This window comes from Malania oleifera, chromosome 5, assembly GCF_029873635.1.
Source record: "Malania oleifera isolate guangnan ecotype guangnan chromosome 5, ASM2987363v1, whole genome shotgun sequence".
Lineage (NCBI taxonomy): Eukaryota > Viridiplantae > Streptophyta > Magnoliopsida > Santalales > Ximeniaceae > Malania > Malania oleifera.
The window spans coordinates 24025918-24040831 of record NC_080421.1 but is presented as its reverse complement, the minus strand read 5'-3'; the positions used below and the strand labels follow the sequence as shown (position 1 = coordinate 24040831).

At 34.1% G+C, this 14914-nt stretch overlaps 1 protein-coding gene across 2 annotated transcripts; it reads left to right on the top strand.

Annotated features, from left to right (window-relative positions):
* The first annotated feature begins 252 nt into the window (after window positions 1-252).
* On the top strand, window positions 253-9846 carry LOC131156237 (mitotic checkpoint protein BUB3.2). 2 transcript variants are annotated; one of them, XM_058109760.1, is made up of 9 exons: window positions 253-816; window positions 906-1036; window positions 2538-2620; window positions 6646-6912; window positions 7579-7654; window positions 8044-8124; window positions 9154-9232; window positions 9324-9424; window positions 9517-9846. In XM_058109760.1, exons 1-9 carry the CDS (start codon window positions 697-699, stop codon window positions 9602-9604), a joined length of 1026 nt encoding a protein of 341 aa, XP_057965743.1. In that variant the 5' UTR covers window positions 253-696; the 3' UTR covers window positions 9605-9846. The 2 variants fall into 2 exon arrangements, with proteins under 2 accessions (XP_057965743.1, XP_057965741.1); XM_058109758.1 differs by having other exon boundaries at window positions 9514-9846.
* Window positions 9847-14914: the final 5068 nt, after the last annotated feature.

Here is a 14914-nt window from a genome sequence, read left to right as displayed (position 1 = left end):
TTTGTACAAAAGTTAGGTATACTTTATAATTCCTTTTAAAATAATGGATTTCAAATCCCATATGCCCGTGGAGTAGGTATAAACCGAACCACGTAAATTTGGTTTCACTTTTATTTATCATTTATTTATTTTATTTTTTATTTTGCTTGTTTTCATTACTTTTTTATTATCCACGTTTATTTATTCTTCTATTATTTTATAACATATCTTTATTTTTTATATATATTAATGAAAATGTGGAGTGACAATTTCCTTCAAACACAATAAAATCTTCATATTAAAATTAAATTAGGCGTTCCACGAAAAATCTAGTATACATTCTTCAAATTTTATAATTCGAAGTAAACAAAAACATAGGATGCGAATTGCGAAGTTGGAAACATTTCATTTGCGGAAAATAAAATTTTCCGAAAATTTTATTTTATAAAATTATTTATCATCACAAGAATCAAACGAAACACAGAAGGACAGACTTTTCCCCCCTTTCATTTGAATTCAGGTCCCCTCTCCAGTTTCAAATTCGTAAAGCTCGGAAGCCTTCCGCCGTCCACTGATCTTTTCCATTTTCCTCTGCAGCTCCGCTTTTGCATCTCTAGCTCTACGTTTTCGAAATCCAGTCCCTCTTTCTTTCTCACTCTCAGATCCTATCTGTTTTCTCTAAAACCCTAGTTTTCATAGCATACGGTCACTCACACAATGACAGCGGTGGTTACGCCGGTCGCCGGCAGGGAGCTGTCGAATCCGCCATCTGATGGCATCTCCAACCTTCGCTTCTCAAACCACAGCGATCATCTCCTCGTTTCGTCGTGGGACAAGGTGCGGTTCTGTTAATCGGTTTCATTTAGTGGGGCTTGAGTTTCAGATTTTATATTTGATTCAGCTTGATGTTTTGGTTTATCCTTTAGAGTGTTCGATTGTACGATGCGAGTGCAAATCTGTTGCGAGGGGAGTTCATGCATGGAGGTCCCGTCTTGGACTGTTGCTTCCACGACGATTCGTCGGGGTTTAGTGCTAGCGCGGATAATAATGTGAGGAGGTAAGGCCGATTCTTGCACTAATGTTCTGTTTGATTTCCGAGAAATTGTGGGGAAAGGAGCGAACTTACTGTTTCGTAGCTGAGATTTTTCATTAGTGTTTCTTTTCTTTTTAAAATTTTTGATACACATGTATGATATGTTCTACTCAGCCGAGTTTCAATAGCTTGGCTTGATTGAGGCTAGTTTATTGAAATATTATAAAGCTGGCAAGTGCATAACTTGGCTTGGTATCAGTTTTTAGATTATTTTGTCACTGATCATTTCCTTACTCCGCGCAGGGATGCTCTAAAGCATTTGAATGTATCTAATTTAAAAGTAGTTCTTCTTTTTCTCATCCATTCCTCCTTCCTTCTCATATCATATGGTGCTGTCTATTTTATACTTCATCATTGTATGGAATTCCCTTCTAGAATTCCTTTTGAAACGATTAGAATTTTTTCTTTGTTTTTATGGTTTCCACACATCCATTACTGGGAATCAAGTTAAAAGACAAAGAAAATAAATAAGAACATTGATAAACTGATTTATATCCAGTTTCCAGGAATTTGGGTTTAGAGGGTGTGGCATTTTTTTAATGTTGCAGACTTGAGGAGGATGTTGATGGGTTTTAATGGCTATTACTATTTCTCATTCTGTACATCATTTGTGTTCCTAAGAACTCTATGCGTGTACACATGGACATTGTTAAATTTTTGTTACTTTAGAGATGGCACTTGATCTGTGCTTGCGTCATTCATCATTATTATTTTTCTCTTGCTTCCTTGACATCTTTTCTTAAGTCAAAGTTGATCTGCACTTTTGGAAAATACTGGTAACATCAAAGGAAAAATGTTGGATCAACATAATAGTCTGATGTAATAAGCTTGTATTTTGCATTGCCAGTGTACTTCGTTGTATTTCATCCTTGGCTATATAAAATTGCACAAGTCATGGATAGGTTTGTTAGATGAGTTCAATATTCAGATATTGTCACTATTTTAGCATGACAGGCATAACTCTTGGCATGTGTCCAAAAGTTTTAGGCCAAGTCGTGCATATTTAATTGTGCTGTTGTTTCTCAAGAAACCAATATTCGCTGTGCCACCATAATTTTGTTGAAAGACCTCATTGGGTGCAAAATTCTCACTTGTTCCCATATATGATTCTAACTCTGCCTCCGTATATCCATTCAAATCCATATGAGTTGCTTTCTGCAGAATAAATAGGAGTTCAATGAACATCTAGCTGTTTCTAGTAGTAACTGGTGATTTTGCCTCTTCAGTCCAGATTTGTTTCACTGCAGACAGCAGCTTATGTTTTTCTCACAAGTACTTCAGTGTTTGTTGTTAAATAATTCTTACTCTTGTGTATGTATCTCTGCTTTACCTATACCTTATAGATATAGATTTAGAAGACAATCTTTGCTTCTTTCTTGTTTTATGTGCCCAAAATTTAAATTTTGATAAAATTTGAAATGTTATTTGATCAAGCTTCACACCGTATGCTCCATTGCTATACCAGGCTTGTTTTCAACTATGGCAAGGAGGATATTTTGGGAAGGCATGACGCCCCTGTCCGTTGTGTTGAGTACTCTTATGCAGCAGGTTGGTTTGGCTGGTGATCACATTCCATCCATATTGATCAACTTTTTCCCTTGTTAATTCTGGTGTAGGACAATGACGACTTTAGGGCTGAACCAGCTTCTGCTAGTGAGATATTCATTTTTCAATTAATCAAGTGCATGAAGAGCTTAATGAAATTTTAACGTGTGTAAATAGGGGGAGTAGTTCAGAAGTGGTAAAGAACAACCATATAATGGACTTAAATACAGCATTTTAGATATTGCTAAATGGTTTTACCTAGGCAGTGGATATTAGTTTTGCTGTTAATGATCAAATTTGTCATAAACGTGAGTATGCATTTCCATGTGTATATCTGTTCTTGTGGACTACTATTATGCATTTTTATACCAGATATGGTTAAATCAATTTTTGGGTAGGAATGTGATTGCTATATGATTTTACCTTGAATATCATTTTTGCTGTTAATTATCATATATATATGTCATACATGTAGGTATGCATTTTCATATCTCTTTGCATGGACTACTTTTACGATATTTTAGAGCAGAGATATGGTGCAGCTCAAATTTTGTCACATTTACATGCAGCTCAAAATTTTTCAGTGTTACACTAAATTCTTGATTCAAGCTGTGAAAGGGTTGTGAAAAAGAAGTTTAAATGTCAAAGAACCCAAGCCATAGTGATGCAAGGACAGCGTCAAGGTTCTGCCACCATGGAGAAATTAGAAGAGAAGAAGGAAGGGAGGAGAGAGGAGATACCAGGGGGAAAACTCACGTCCACTTCAGTTCAAATTCATCAACAACTGCCTACATCACGGCTTTCACACACTATTTACAAGAAAGCCTCTAAACATATGAAATTACACAGATACCCCTATAACTACATTACATTGCAAACATACCCCTAGAATACACAATTACTACAAACAAGCCCCCAACATAAATAATCCTAATATAACCAAACTACACACACATACTTAAACAACTAAATAACTAAGCACATTTGGGTTTTGGACGCAATAAACCATTCAACCTATTCTTTGACATAGGCCTCCTAATTGGGTCGAAATGATCCATCCAAATAGCCGCTTCTTGTCCTACATCACATAGGGTTTAAGTTGATGTGAAACTTACTTAGGAACCTTTTCATTGTCTAGTATAGTTATGATTGAACCTAATCTAGGTGTATTTTAATGTTGGTAAGCTGCTGCATTTATCTTATTTAGGTATTCCTTTTGCAAGGAGTATGGGCATTTCAGATATTTTATATTTCTTAGGTATTCATTTTCCAGTGTCATTCTTTGTTTTCATTTTTCCTACCAGTGCTAAGGTTTATTTTGATAATTCAATTCATGTTATATTCTGCTATATTTATGGGGTTTTAAGCTGCATCAGTGGAATTTTCAGTCTATTAAAATAAGTATGAAACTTCAGCGATATGCTTGATGAGTATAGAAGACTTGACAGAGGCCTGTGTGTGCATGCCTACGTATGTGCAGTTTATGAGAAAAAAATTTCATCAACTTACGTATGTGCCGTTTATGAGAAATAAGAAATTTCATCAACTTCTTCCACTTAATGAGAAATCCAGCAGCAAGTATATTTTCTTTTGGGATTGTGAGGCAATTCTAAGGCGGTGGAATAGAGTCTGTGTATGAGAAGTTATATGAGAAACTTTGTTAACTCTTTTTCAGTTAATGAAAGTTCCAGCATCAGTCATGTTTTCTTTTGGGGTTGTGCGAACTAATTCTAACCCTAGGTACTATGCTGATGAAATCTTGAATATATGTATGTACGATAAGTTCTATGGGAAGTTCCATAATTCCAGTTAATGAGAATTGCAGCCCCTTATGCTTTCCTTTGTGATTTTCTCTATGCCAATGGAATCTTGAGTGTGATCTTCACGAAATTTTATGACATTGACATAATCTGATATTATATTATTTGAATGATTTATTTTTGTTTAACTTTATGGCCATTATGGCCATTCTTGTCAGCATGTTGGACACAAACATGCATTTGATATATGTTTGATGTGTGCCTCTGTGTGTCAAAAAAGTATAGATCATAGGCTTTGACTTGTGGCCAACATGGTTCTAACATTGTGGGGCAACTTTTCAAACTCTTCTAATGGCTGGATCATTTTGTAAAAATGAAGAAAATGTTGGTCAAAAAACTGAAAAGATGCACAAAACTTAAAAGGCTTAGGGAGAGGAAGGCTTCTCCATGAGGCTATTCTACTCTTTAATAGAATGCAACAGAAGCCTTCACTGTCCAGGAAGGTTTTTTGGAATTTGGATGAAGCTTGCACTTCTCATCTAGAAGGTTGTGACTTGTGAGGTTATTTTTTACTTTGTTATTCTATAGTTTTTAAGCTTATGGTTGATTTTGTTGGTATCATTGCAATACTACTTTTCACATTTAATGGATATTTTTTTGTTTATCTATCTTTATATTTATATAATTTTTTAGTGTACGTATATATGCCGTGTTGCCATATTGTGTATTCAATGACTGAGCTGGGCAGTGGCAGTGACCTATGTTCTTAAATTTTTTTATTGAAATTTTAAAATTGTTCTTTATTATAAGATACCAACGCAAACACACACACGCACGTGCACGCACGCGTGCGCACACACGCACATCAATTTAGGCATAACACTTCCATCATTAACATAAAACTTTAGGATAAAAATATTTTCATGTGCATTTTGCAGTAAATATTCTTCTTTTTTTTCTTCTTCTTCTTCTTATTCTCTCTCTCCTCTCTCTCTCTCTCACACACACACACACACACACACACACTCCCTTTTTCATAAAGCCATAACGTTTGATTGGTTGAAGTTGCATGATTGAAAATCCAAGCACTGAAGGACATGTGAAGCTTCCTATTTTAAAAGATTTTTCTATACTGATTGTAAAGTACCATGCAATTTCATCCAAAATTTGAAATATTTATAATTGAGGTAATAGCATATCATTGTCTCATTGTGGGATGTTCTATCAATCGCTATGACTCATGTATAGATAAAAAATCCACGTGCACAGATAATTGAAGGAGGCTACATACTCTGAATGTGATGCCATGTAGTTTGTTTGCTTACGTCTTCTAGAGTTTCATAAACTATACTGTCTATATATATGGTGACATGGTGTTTGCAGTTTCAATGAGAGGACAACCCCCTCTTTCTTAACTTTGCTTTTTAGCTTTTTCGAAAATTCTTTGGTGGATCATATATTGTTTAAGAAGTTTCATTTGTCATACTATATGCATATAGTGACATGTCATCAATAAATAACTTCCCTAAATCTAAAATTCGCTCTTTTTTAACTTTTGGAACTTCTGGGAGAAACCTTAAATGTTTAAATTGTTTTATTTTACCATCATATTATCTTTTTGAGTGGAGGCAATTATTAAAAAAGAAAAGTCAAATTTTGTTAAATAATAAATATTTTTAAATGATTGCTCCCACTCACTTGGACGTAGATCCACCGACATGTATCCATAGTTTTTGGAATTTTTCTTTTTCAGGGTCCATGTTGAGTTGTGTTTTGTGTTTTGTATCCTTCTTCGTGCTTAACCAGCATTCAATGCAGATTTTGCACTGAGGTATATTCTTCCTGTATCTTATTCTTATGTTTATTCTGGCAAAATATGCTTGGCACTTGTGAAGTTAAATTAGAGAGAGAGAGAGTATGGATGTTTTGTTTGTTTGAGTTGCACTGTCAATCAAATGGGGATTGTCATGGGATAATGTGATGGCATTATTATTCTTGTTTGAGAGAGAATATGAATGCTTTGTTTGTTTGAGTTGCACTGTCAGTTGAAGGGGTTTGACATAGGATAATGTGATGGCATTATTTTTCCTGTTAGGGGTTTGACATATGATAATGTGATGGCATTATTTTTCCTGCTTGTATGCTTAATAAAACAACCTATCACAGTTGTCATTTTATGTCAATATGGCATGCAAATAGAATGTCAAATGGCATCCATGTGAAATTTCCCATACCATATCATTTCTTTTCTTCTGTTGATGCTATCAGGTCAAGTCATCACGGGTAGTTGGGACAAAACCCTGAAGTGTTGGGATCCTAGGGGAGCAAGTGGGCAGGAGCGCACTCTTGTTGGGACATATGTACAACCTGAGCGTGTTTATTCTCTATCTCTTGTTGGCAATCGTCTAGTAGTAGCAACTGCTGGTAGACATGTAAATGTCTACGATTTACGGAATATGTCTCAGCCTGAACAACGAAGGGAATCTTCATTGAAATATCAAACTAGATGTGTGCACTGTTATCCCAATGGAACAGGTATCTATCTTTATATATTGATGTGGTTGAACACTATCTAGAATATATATATTTTTTTATCTTTGCATATGAATATTATGAATGTTTTTAAGGACCATATGCCTTGGAATTAGGCCTTTTCAATATTTTGACTAAAACTGTTTTTCTATTTTAATTAGTTCAAGGTTTTAATGAAGATGAGCCTTGAATCAATGGTGAGTGTGTTGTTCCAATTGTGAAGTTAAGGCTGCACAAGTCATGCCCTTCCCATAGCCCCAGTATGTTGTGGGAGCTTTGCGCACTAGGTGTTGTATTTTCAATTAGTTCAAGGTTTAAGTGGAATTACATTATTGAGTTCACTGTTTACTGAACTGGCATTTTATATTTGTTAACAGAACATTTTGAAAATTGGTATCGAGATTTTATTTTTTGAAAATCCTGTGTTTTAGGAGTACTTTTTTTTTCATTGCTTTAGATAGCATTGGATTTTCCCTCAACTCCTAGTGGGTTGGAGGGGGTTCAGTTTCCTGCCTGAAAATTTCTAATATGCTGTTTCAATGGAAAATTATATAATACAACATTTCATTAGCTGGTGACAGTTTAGTTTTGTGAGCATTCTGTGTATGATGCATTCTTCTTCTGATTTCTCTTGGTAAAATCTTTTCTAAACCAGGTTGCTGTGTGCAGGTTTTGCTCTTAGTTCTGTTGAAGGCCGGGTTGCGATGGAATTTTTTGATCTCTCTGAAGCTTCTCAAGCCAAAAAGTATGCCTTTATATTTAACCTCTGAACTCACTGAATATCAGCACTTGAACAGTTCCTAATGCTGCCTGATAAATGTCTGCATAAAGCTGGTTTATGCTTCTGAACTTTTTAAGAATAGGCCCCATACCACTTTATGTTGTTGATTTTGCTCGTCTTTTTACCAAAAAATTTGTGGTTATCTTAGGTATTTCTTTTGGTTATTTGTTGGTGGCATAATAGTGGCATCCCTCCATTACTGATGCAATATGCTGTTGTGTGCCTGGATGCCAAAATGGAAATGAACCTACCAAGGATAATATTGCAAGAAAGAGTGCAGACATTTTTAAATGCTTGCTCATGTATTTTGTTCTCCATTTCCTGCAGATTGATGGTTTTTATGCTTTTTGCAGATATGCATTCAAGTGTCACCGAAAATCAGAAGCTGGAAGGGACATCGTCTATCCTGTTAATGCCATCGCTTTCCACCCCATGTAAGTTTTCTCTTATTCTTTTCATGTAGTGGTGCATTGTGCAAAGCATTGTTTACCATATATTTGCATGTGGAATTCTGGCACATTTTGATTGATGGAAGCTGGAAGTTGTATGGAAGAGGGGAAGTTTCTGATGCTGCATTGCAAGGGTGATATCGGCAATCATTAAAAATCCCTTGTTAAGGTTCATGTGCCATGTTGGTTGATGCCTGACCATGTAGGACATGTCCCACACATCTGCCACAGCTTCTGTACATGTCGGACATTGTCACATTCATATTTAAGAATTTTGAGCTAGATGTGTAATCCGAATTTTTTTGCAAAATAAAATTAGAAATTTATGGGCAGATCAAAACAGATTTGGCACATGGCTCTTGCAAATTTTTATGGTACAGCTTTCTCATTTGTCAGTTAGCTTCTGTTAAAGTTTATTTTATTTTATTTTAATTAGATTGCTTAATAATCAATATTTTATGTGTGTTTACATGTTTATTATATTTTTATATACTTTTTAATTGCTATATCTCACATTTTTGTGTTGTGAGTTTCCACATACGTCTAACAGTGATGAATGAATTGGAGGGTTCATCATGGTCAGCATGCATCTACTGTTGCTGAAAAAAATTCAGGAATATGTTTCTTGTGCCAAAATGATTAGCACTATTATATTCGCCCTTTTATGTTTGACATGGTTTGGGAACCCAAAATTAACCTTACTCTACCTAAACTTGACTGAGTATAAAAGAATAAACATGGAGTTCAGACTTGGTCCAAATACAACTTTGGATCATTTTGGATACGATTGACTGAGATGTGAACAATTTTTTAATGACTAAAATTGGAAGAAATGCATCATGAAATGGATTTGAGGCACTTTGTAACTGTCACCAATTTGTCTGTTAAACAAATTACTGATTAAGCTCAAGACTAGGATTAAACTTGTCTGTTAAATTAAACATTTGGTTTAGGGAGAGATGGTAGTATGTTCCCCCTGACTTACTGGTTCATGCTTTCAAATTCAACCTGCAGCTATGGCACGTTTGCCACTGGGGGTTGTGATGGTTTTGTGAATGTTTGGGATGGAAACAACAAAAAGAGGCTGTATCAGGTGATGATTTTCTGAACTGAGTTTAATATCTTATATTTCAACCATTGAAGCGCGCATTTTTTATTGAATTGTATTTTTTCCCCTTTTTCAGTACTCAAAATACCCAACTAGTGTTGCAGCATTGTCCTTCAGCAGAGATGGTCGTCTGTTGGCTGTGGCATCCAGTTATACATTTGAAGAGGGAGACAAGCCGTAAGCATTTTCTGAATCTCTCTCCTCTCTCCACCCCTGATGTGTGTGTGTGTGTGTGAATATCTTTTAATTGTTGCATTTTCTTGTAGCAGTCATGAACCAGATGCCATTTATGTTCGAAGCGTAAATGAAGTTGAAGTTAAGCCAAAACCCAAAGTGTATCCTAATCCTCCTACATAAGTGGAACTTGCAGATAAACCTCTTGTTCTGTATTATACACCTTATAGCTTCATTTCTTCCTTGTGAAGCTGCTTGAACCTGAAATGGGAACTCATCTAAAATCTAGAGAAAATGTTTTTTTCTCCCTTTAGTTTCATTTTCTTGCAACTTGATGACATTGCACGGCATTACAGTTTTCAGAAAATGTGTATCATTGTTGTCATCAAATTATTTTGAAACCAACCTTAATTCACCTTCTCAAATCTTGCCGCCCTTCAAATGCAATTGTGGTTGCTGATTCAATACAGGTATGTAAGAAGGGGATTTTGCACCGGCAAAAATGACTCAAATCATGAGTCTAGGAGGCTTTCACTTGCCCCTCTTGAAGAAGTGCTGCAGGTCCATCAATTGGTATTTAAATGCCCTCCTAAATGTGGTTCATTGGATGCAACAGTGTGATTATTGGCAGTCTCCATTTAATACACTTCTTTCTTGTGAAAGAACATTGTACATCTGACCCTGTTAAGAACATTTTAGAAATAGAATGAGAAACTGAAAAGTAAAAATGTAGGGAAGAGAAATTAGAAGTAGATGAGACCAATAGAGGAAGGGAGAGAGCGAAAATGGAGGAACTATGTGAGGTAAGGAAGAATGAGAAATGGGTATAGGAGGGTGAGGGAGCTAAATGAACTTCATGAATTGAGATCGTTGTTGGAGATGCCTAAGAAATTATCAATGTTGAACTGATAATTTGAAATCTTTACCATTACCTAAAACCTGGGGGATGAATGTTGTAGAACATGCACCAAGTAATTCTTCAATCGAAAAGACCTCTGGTTCGGTGCGACGGTTGCATGGAGTAATGGTGAAATGACTGACCTTTGCCTAATGGTGCAACACACACGGGGCAATGGTGTATATTTGAGGGCTAGTCTTTTTGAGATTTAGCGAAAAAATATATATATGGATCTCTCTTGAGCTTCCAAATCTCTTGTGCATGGATGACAAGCCTATTCTAAGTGTTAATAAATTTTTCATAATTTTTATGACATTTAATTTTTGAGACATTTAAATGTTGAGTTAGTTTTTACTTTTGTCTTTGTTTTTTTTTTTTTTTTCTTTTTTGGCAAATTTTAGGAGAAGTTCTCCTTTTTTTTCAAATTTAGGGAGAGATTTGTGGAAATTATTTTGAAATCTCAAGGAAAATCTGTGTTTTTTAAAAAAATTTTGAGGAAGAGTCATATAAATTTAGAAATGGAAACGTCTTTTTCCTTTTTTCAAATTATAGGTATGTTAAGTGTCTTTGTCCTAATCCATGAAAAGTAGGTGTGTTGTAATAACCCAAAAAAAATATTTTAAAAATTAATTAATTAAAATTATTAATCAATTAATTAGTTAAATATTATTAAATTAATATATTAAATAAACAAATAAAAAGAAATAGTATGAAAAAAAATTAAGACTAATTATTAATTAATTAATTAATATTAAAATAAATAAATAAATAAAAGGAATAGTGTGGAAAAGAAAAAAAAAATTGAAATAAAGATATATATATATATATATAATATTAAAATAATATATATTAAATGTAATAAGATGAATTGAATTTCAATTTGAAATCGCATCTCTCTCAGTCTGTTCGTCTCTCAGCCTCTCTCACTCTTCTGTCCTCCTCCTCTCTCTTCTTGATTTTGTTGGCCTAACAAGCGTCGATCAGGAAACGGAAGATACCGTTGGGTTTCTAATTCCGCCATTGATATTTTTACTAGAGCGGATTTATCATGGGAGCGGCGATTCTTGGGAAAAAATATATTTCTTCTAAATTCTTAATTTCTCCTTAAATCTGTCGTTAAATCGACGATCAGACACCACCACGTGGTTCTAGTCGCGATTGTCGTCATTTTGACGTGGGTAAATTTTCAATTTGGATTTTTTAAACTCCACTCCAAAGCGAGAGTGAGATTTGGGAAATTTGAAAAATTAGTTATATTTGAGGGTATAACCATTTATTTGGAATTTATAGTCTTAGGAAATATTAAAATAATATTTTATTTAGGGTTAATTTAATGGAATTAGGATTTTTGATTCAGGATCCGGGTGAGCACCACAGGTATTTTTTGGGATCCCTATTGGTGTAGTTCAAGAAATTAGGTAAGGGGAAAAATATATATTAAATCAATTTTTTTATGAATTTAATGGAAATGAATTGTGTTATATATACGTGTACATGTTTCGATATGAGTTTAACATGCCAATCATTTAAATTATATTTCTCCGAGTTTAGGGCTGTTTATTAGATATGTATATGTGAAAATGAACTGATGAAAGTGAAAAATATTTTCATGATAATTATGTAAGAAATAAAAGGTATTTTCAGTGTATAAACATTAAATGTTGGTTAACTTATTTTACAGGCAGTGTATAGATTTTATTGCTCAATTGTGTGGCATGAGTAAATAGGAATGCCGTGTAGAAATATATGTTAAATGTATGAGATGCAGGTTAAGTAAGTAATGCATTGAGAATAAAATATGATATGAACTATGTTGCTTGTGTGTGTTAATACAATCATGTAAACAGCTGAAAGATGTTAAGTAAAACAGCTGAAAAATGTTGGGTAAAAAAGTTGAAAAATATTGGGTAAAACAGTTGAAAGATGTTGGGTAAAACAACTGAAAGATGACAGGTAAAACAGCTGAAAAATATTGGGTAAAACAGTTGAAAGATGTTGGGTAAAACAGCTGAAAGATGCTGTGTAAAACAGCTGAAAGATGCTGGGTATGTAATGAAATGAAAATAAAAATGAATGAAACGAAAATGAAGTGTGAAATGTGAACAATGTAAAATGGACAAGAGTCACTTAAAGTAAAATGAAATGAAATGTTAAAGTTATGAACTTAAACATAGATGAATGGTTGAATGATTGACAGAAAGAACAATGTATTATAATATTAGAAGTATCTATGCTCGTAAAACATGTTACGATTGGGCTGGGCGTACTCTTCGCTTGAGAGCTTGTTGAGAAAGGCGAATGCACTAGTAATTTCTGATGTGGCAGTAGCTGCATAATGTACAAGGGTAGAGAGAACCTACATGTATGGGTGGGTAGATTTCCCTATCCTTGGGGCCTTTGCTAGTAAACCTTTGTTTAAACTGTGTGAGTACGAGATCAATTTAATACTTGAGGGTTGACTAAGTAAGGTGAGTACCCTGGTATGCTTCAGTAGCAACCCTTGGGTTGCCTAAGTATCAGAGTAGAGAGGTGTTACTTGTATGGGTGGATAATTACCCCTATCCTCAGGTAATCTCGTAGGTTAAATCTTTTGCATGTGTTTGAATAGGATCAGAAAATGATTTCAGAAATTATGTTAACGATTTTCAAATGCTAAATATTATGTTGTTATATAAACTCATATTAGTCATACACTATTTTAATATATTATTTCTTCTCTTACTGAGATATGTCTCACCCGAATATGAATTTATCTTTTTAGGATTTCCTCGAGATCGAGTTTAGAGAACTCAAAGTTTTATAGCATTTTTGGGAGATATAAGAAAAATGGTATAAACATTTTATTGATATTTTGGAAATGTAAATATTTTATGTTTTATGTTTTAAGTCTCCTAAATTTTTTGAATAGTTGTGAATACTAGTATTTGTGATTCATGTTTTGGAGACATGTATATATGTGATTACTGGTAGTGAATAGTTAATTTGGAATATGGATAGGAATAGTAAACTCTGGTATTATATTTGTGGAGATTATATTTATGTTTTCCGCTGCATATATGATATTAGTATGTGAATTATTAAGCAAATGAATGGATTAGTAGCACTTAGGATCCACGTAGAGGTTCGGGGCGTTACATGTGTTACCTTTGGTGATAATTGCAAAAAGAAAGTAATGATGAAAAAAATGATTGGTAAACTTCATCCAACTCAAATTATAATGCATTATTAGTTAATGGATTAAAACAAAATTTAAATAATCTATATTGATTGTGTGAGGAATGTAACAAAGTTTTATTTCATGCATTTCTTGTAATGATAACATCATGCTCATTATCATTATCGTCAAAAAATAATAATAGGGAAAAAATTAGGTCATATTAGCATATATATATATATATATTGACAAGGCATAATCTTTTTTCATTTATAGTTTTAAACTATAAAGTGTGTTTCAACTTCTAAACCTTGAAACTTTTGTGTATAGATTTATTTAGATTCATTGTAATAATTAGTTTTGATGGTAAAAAATATATATTTGTAAAAGAGGAGGATTGTTCTTATTTTGCTTGGACTATTTTCTTAGTTGGCAAGCATGAATCCTTTTTGAAACTTTGTAGAGTCTTATATCAAATGTTCAAAAAAAAAAAAAAAAAAAAAAGATTAGAATGAAAAAGAGTTAAACATAATTTCTCTAATTCACAACAAAGCAGTGTTTAATGATTATAGTAAAATTTTAGTTTCTAAAATATTTTTGGGCAAATAACATTATTTTGTATTCATTTGGTCCTTAATTTAACTCTTATATTATTGGTTAGTGATAATTCCACCTATGATGCGCTTAGTGTCTTAATCTTTTCACACAAAATCGGTTCCAAGCCCGAGTAAAGAAGGAGGGTTGCGTTAGATAGTTAACAATTGGCATAGAACTTATTATATCACTATGATATGAATCCTTACAAATGATTTGTTGGGTCATCCTTTATGAGCGACGCGCTACACTTATTGTAGGACCGGGATCAGAATCCAAAAAATAAATAAAGAAAAGAGAAGGGAAATTAAAAAGGATAAAACAGCGGAGCTCGTTGATGAGGCTCCATTTCTCGTCGAAGAAGTCTCTTATATGGCTCGGCGAAAAGACGTACGGACCCGTCGACGAGAAGATGCCAAGGGGTTTTCAGAGATTCTGAAATCTCAGGCTCGTCGATGAGGTCACCTTCTCGACCACAAGCGATCTTCTTCTACTCGTTGTCGAGAACTCCGACTCGTCGACGAAGCTTGCCGGGTCAACCTTGTTTATAAATATCATTTAGTTGTTTAATGAGGAAGAAACTCAATTCTCTCTCTCTCTCTAGTATTTCGTGTCATCTATTGCCGGAATCAACAATCCAACATCACTACGTGGATTAGGAGGAGAATCTCTACAGTTATAGTGGATCAGATTTTCGTTCTGAGGATTTTCGGGTTTTTCCTAAAATCAAAGTAAGGATTTGATTTCGTTTTTAATTCGGTAGTTATGTAGTAATTGACATTATAGTGAAGTATTGTTCTTCAGTTTTTAGGTTTCAGGGATCCTGGGTCGTTGTTTTGGATTGATC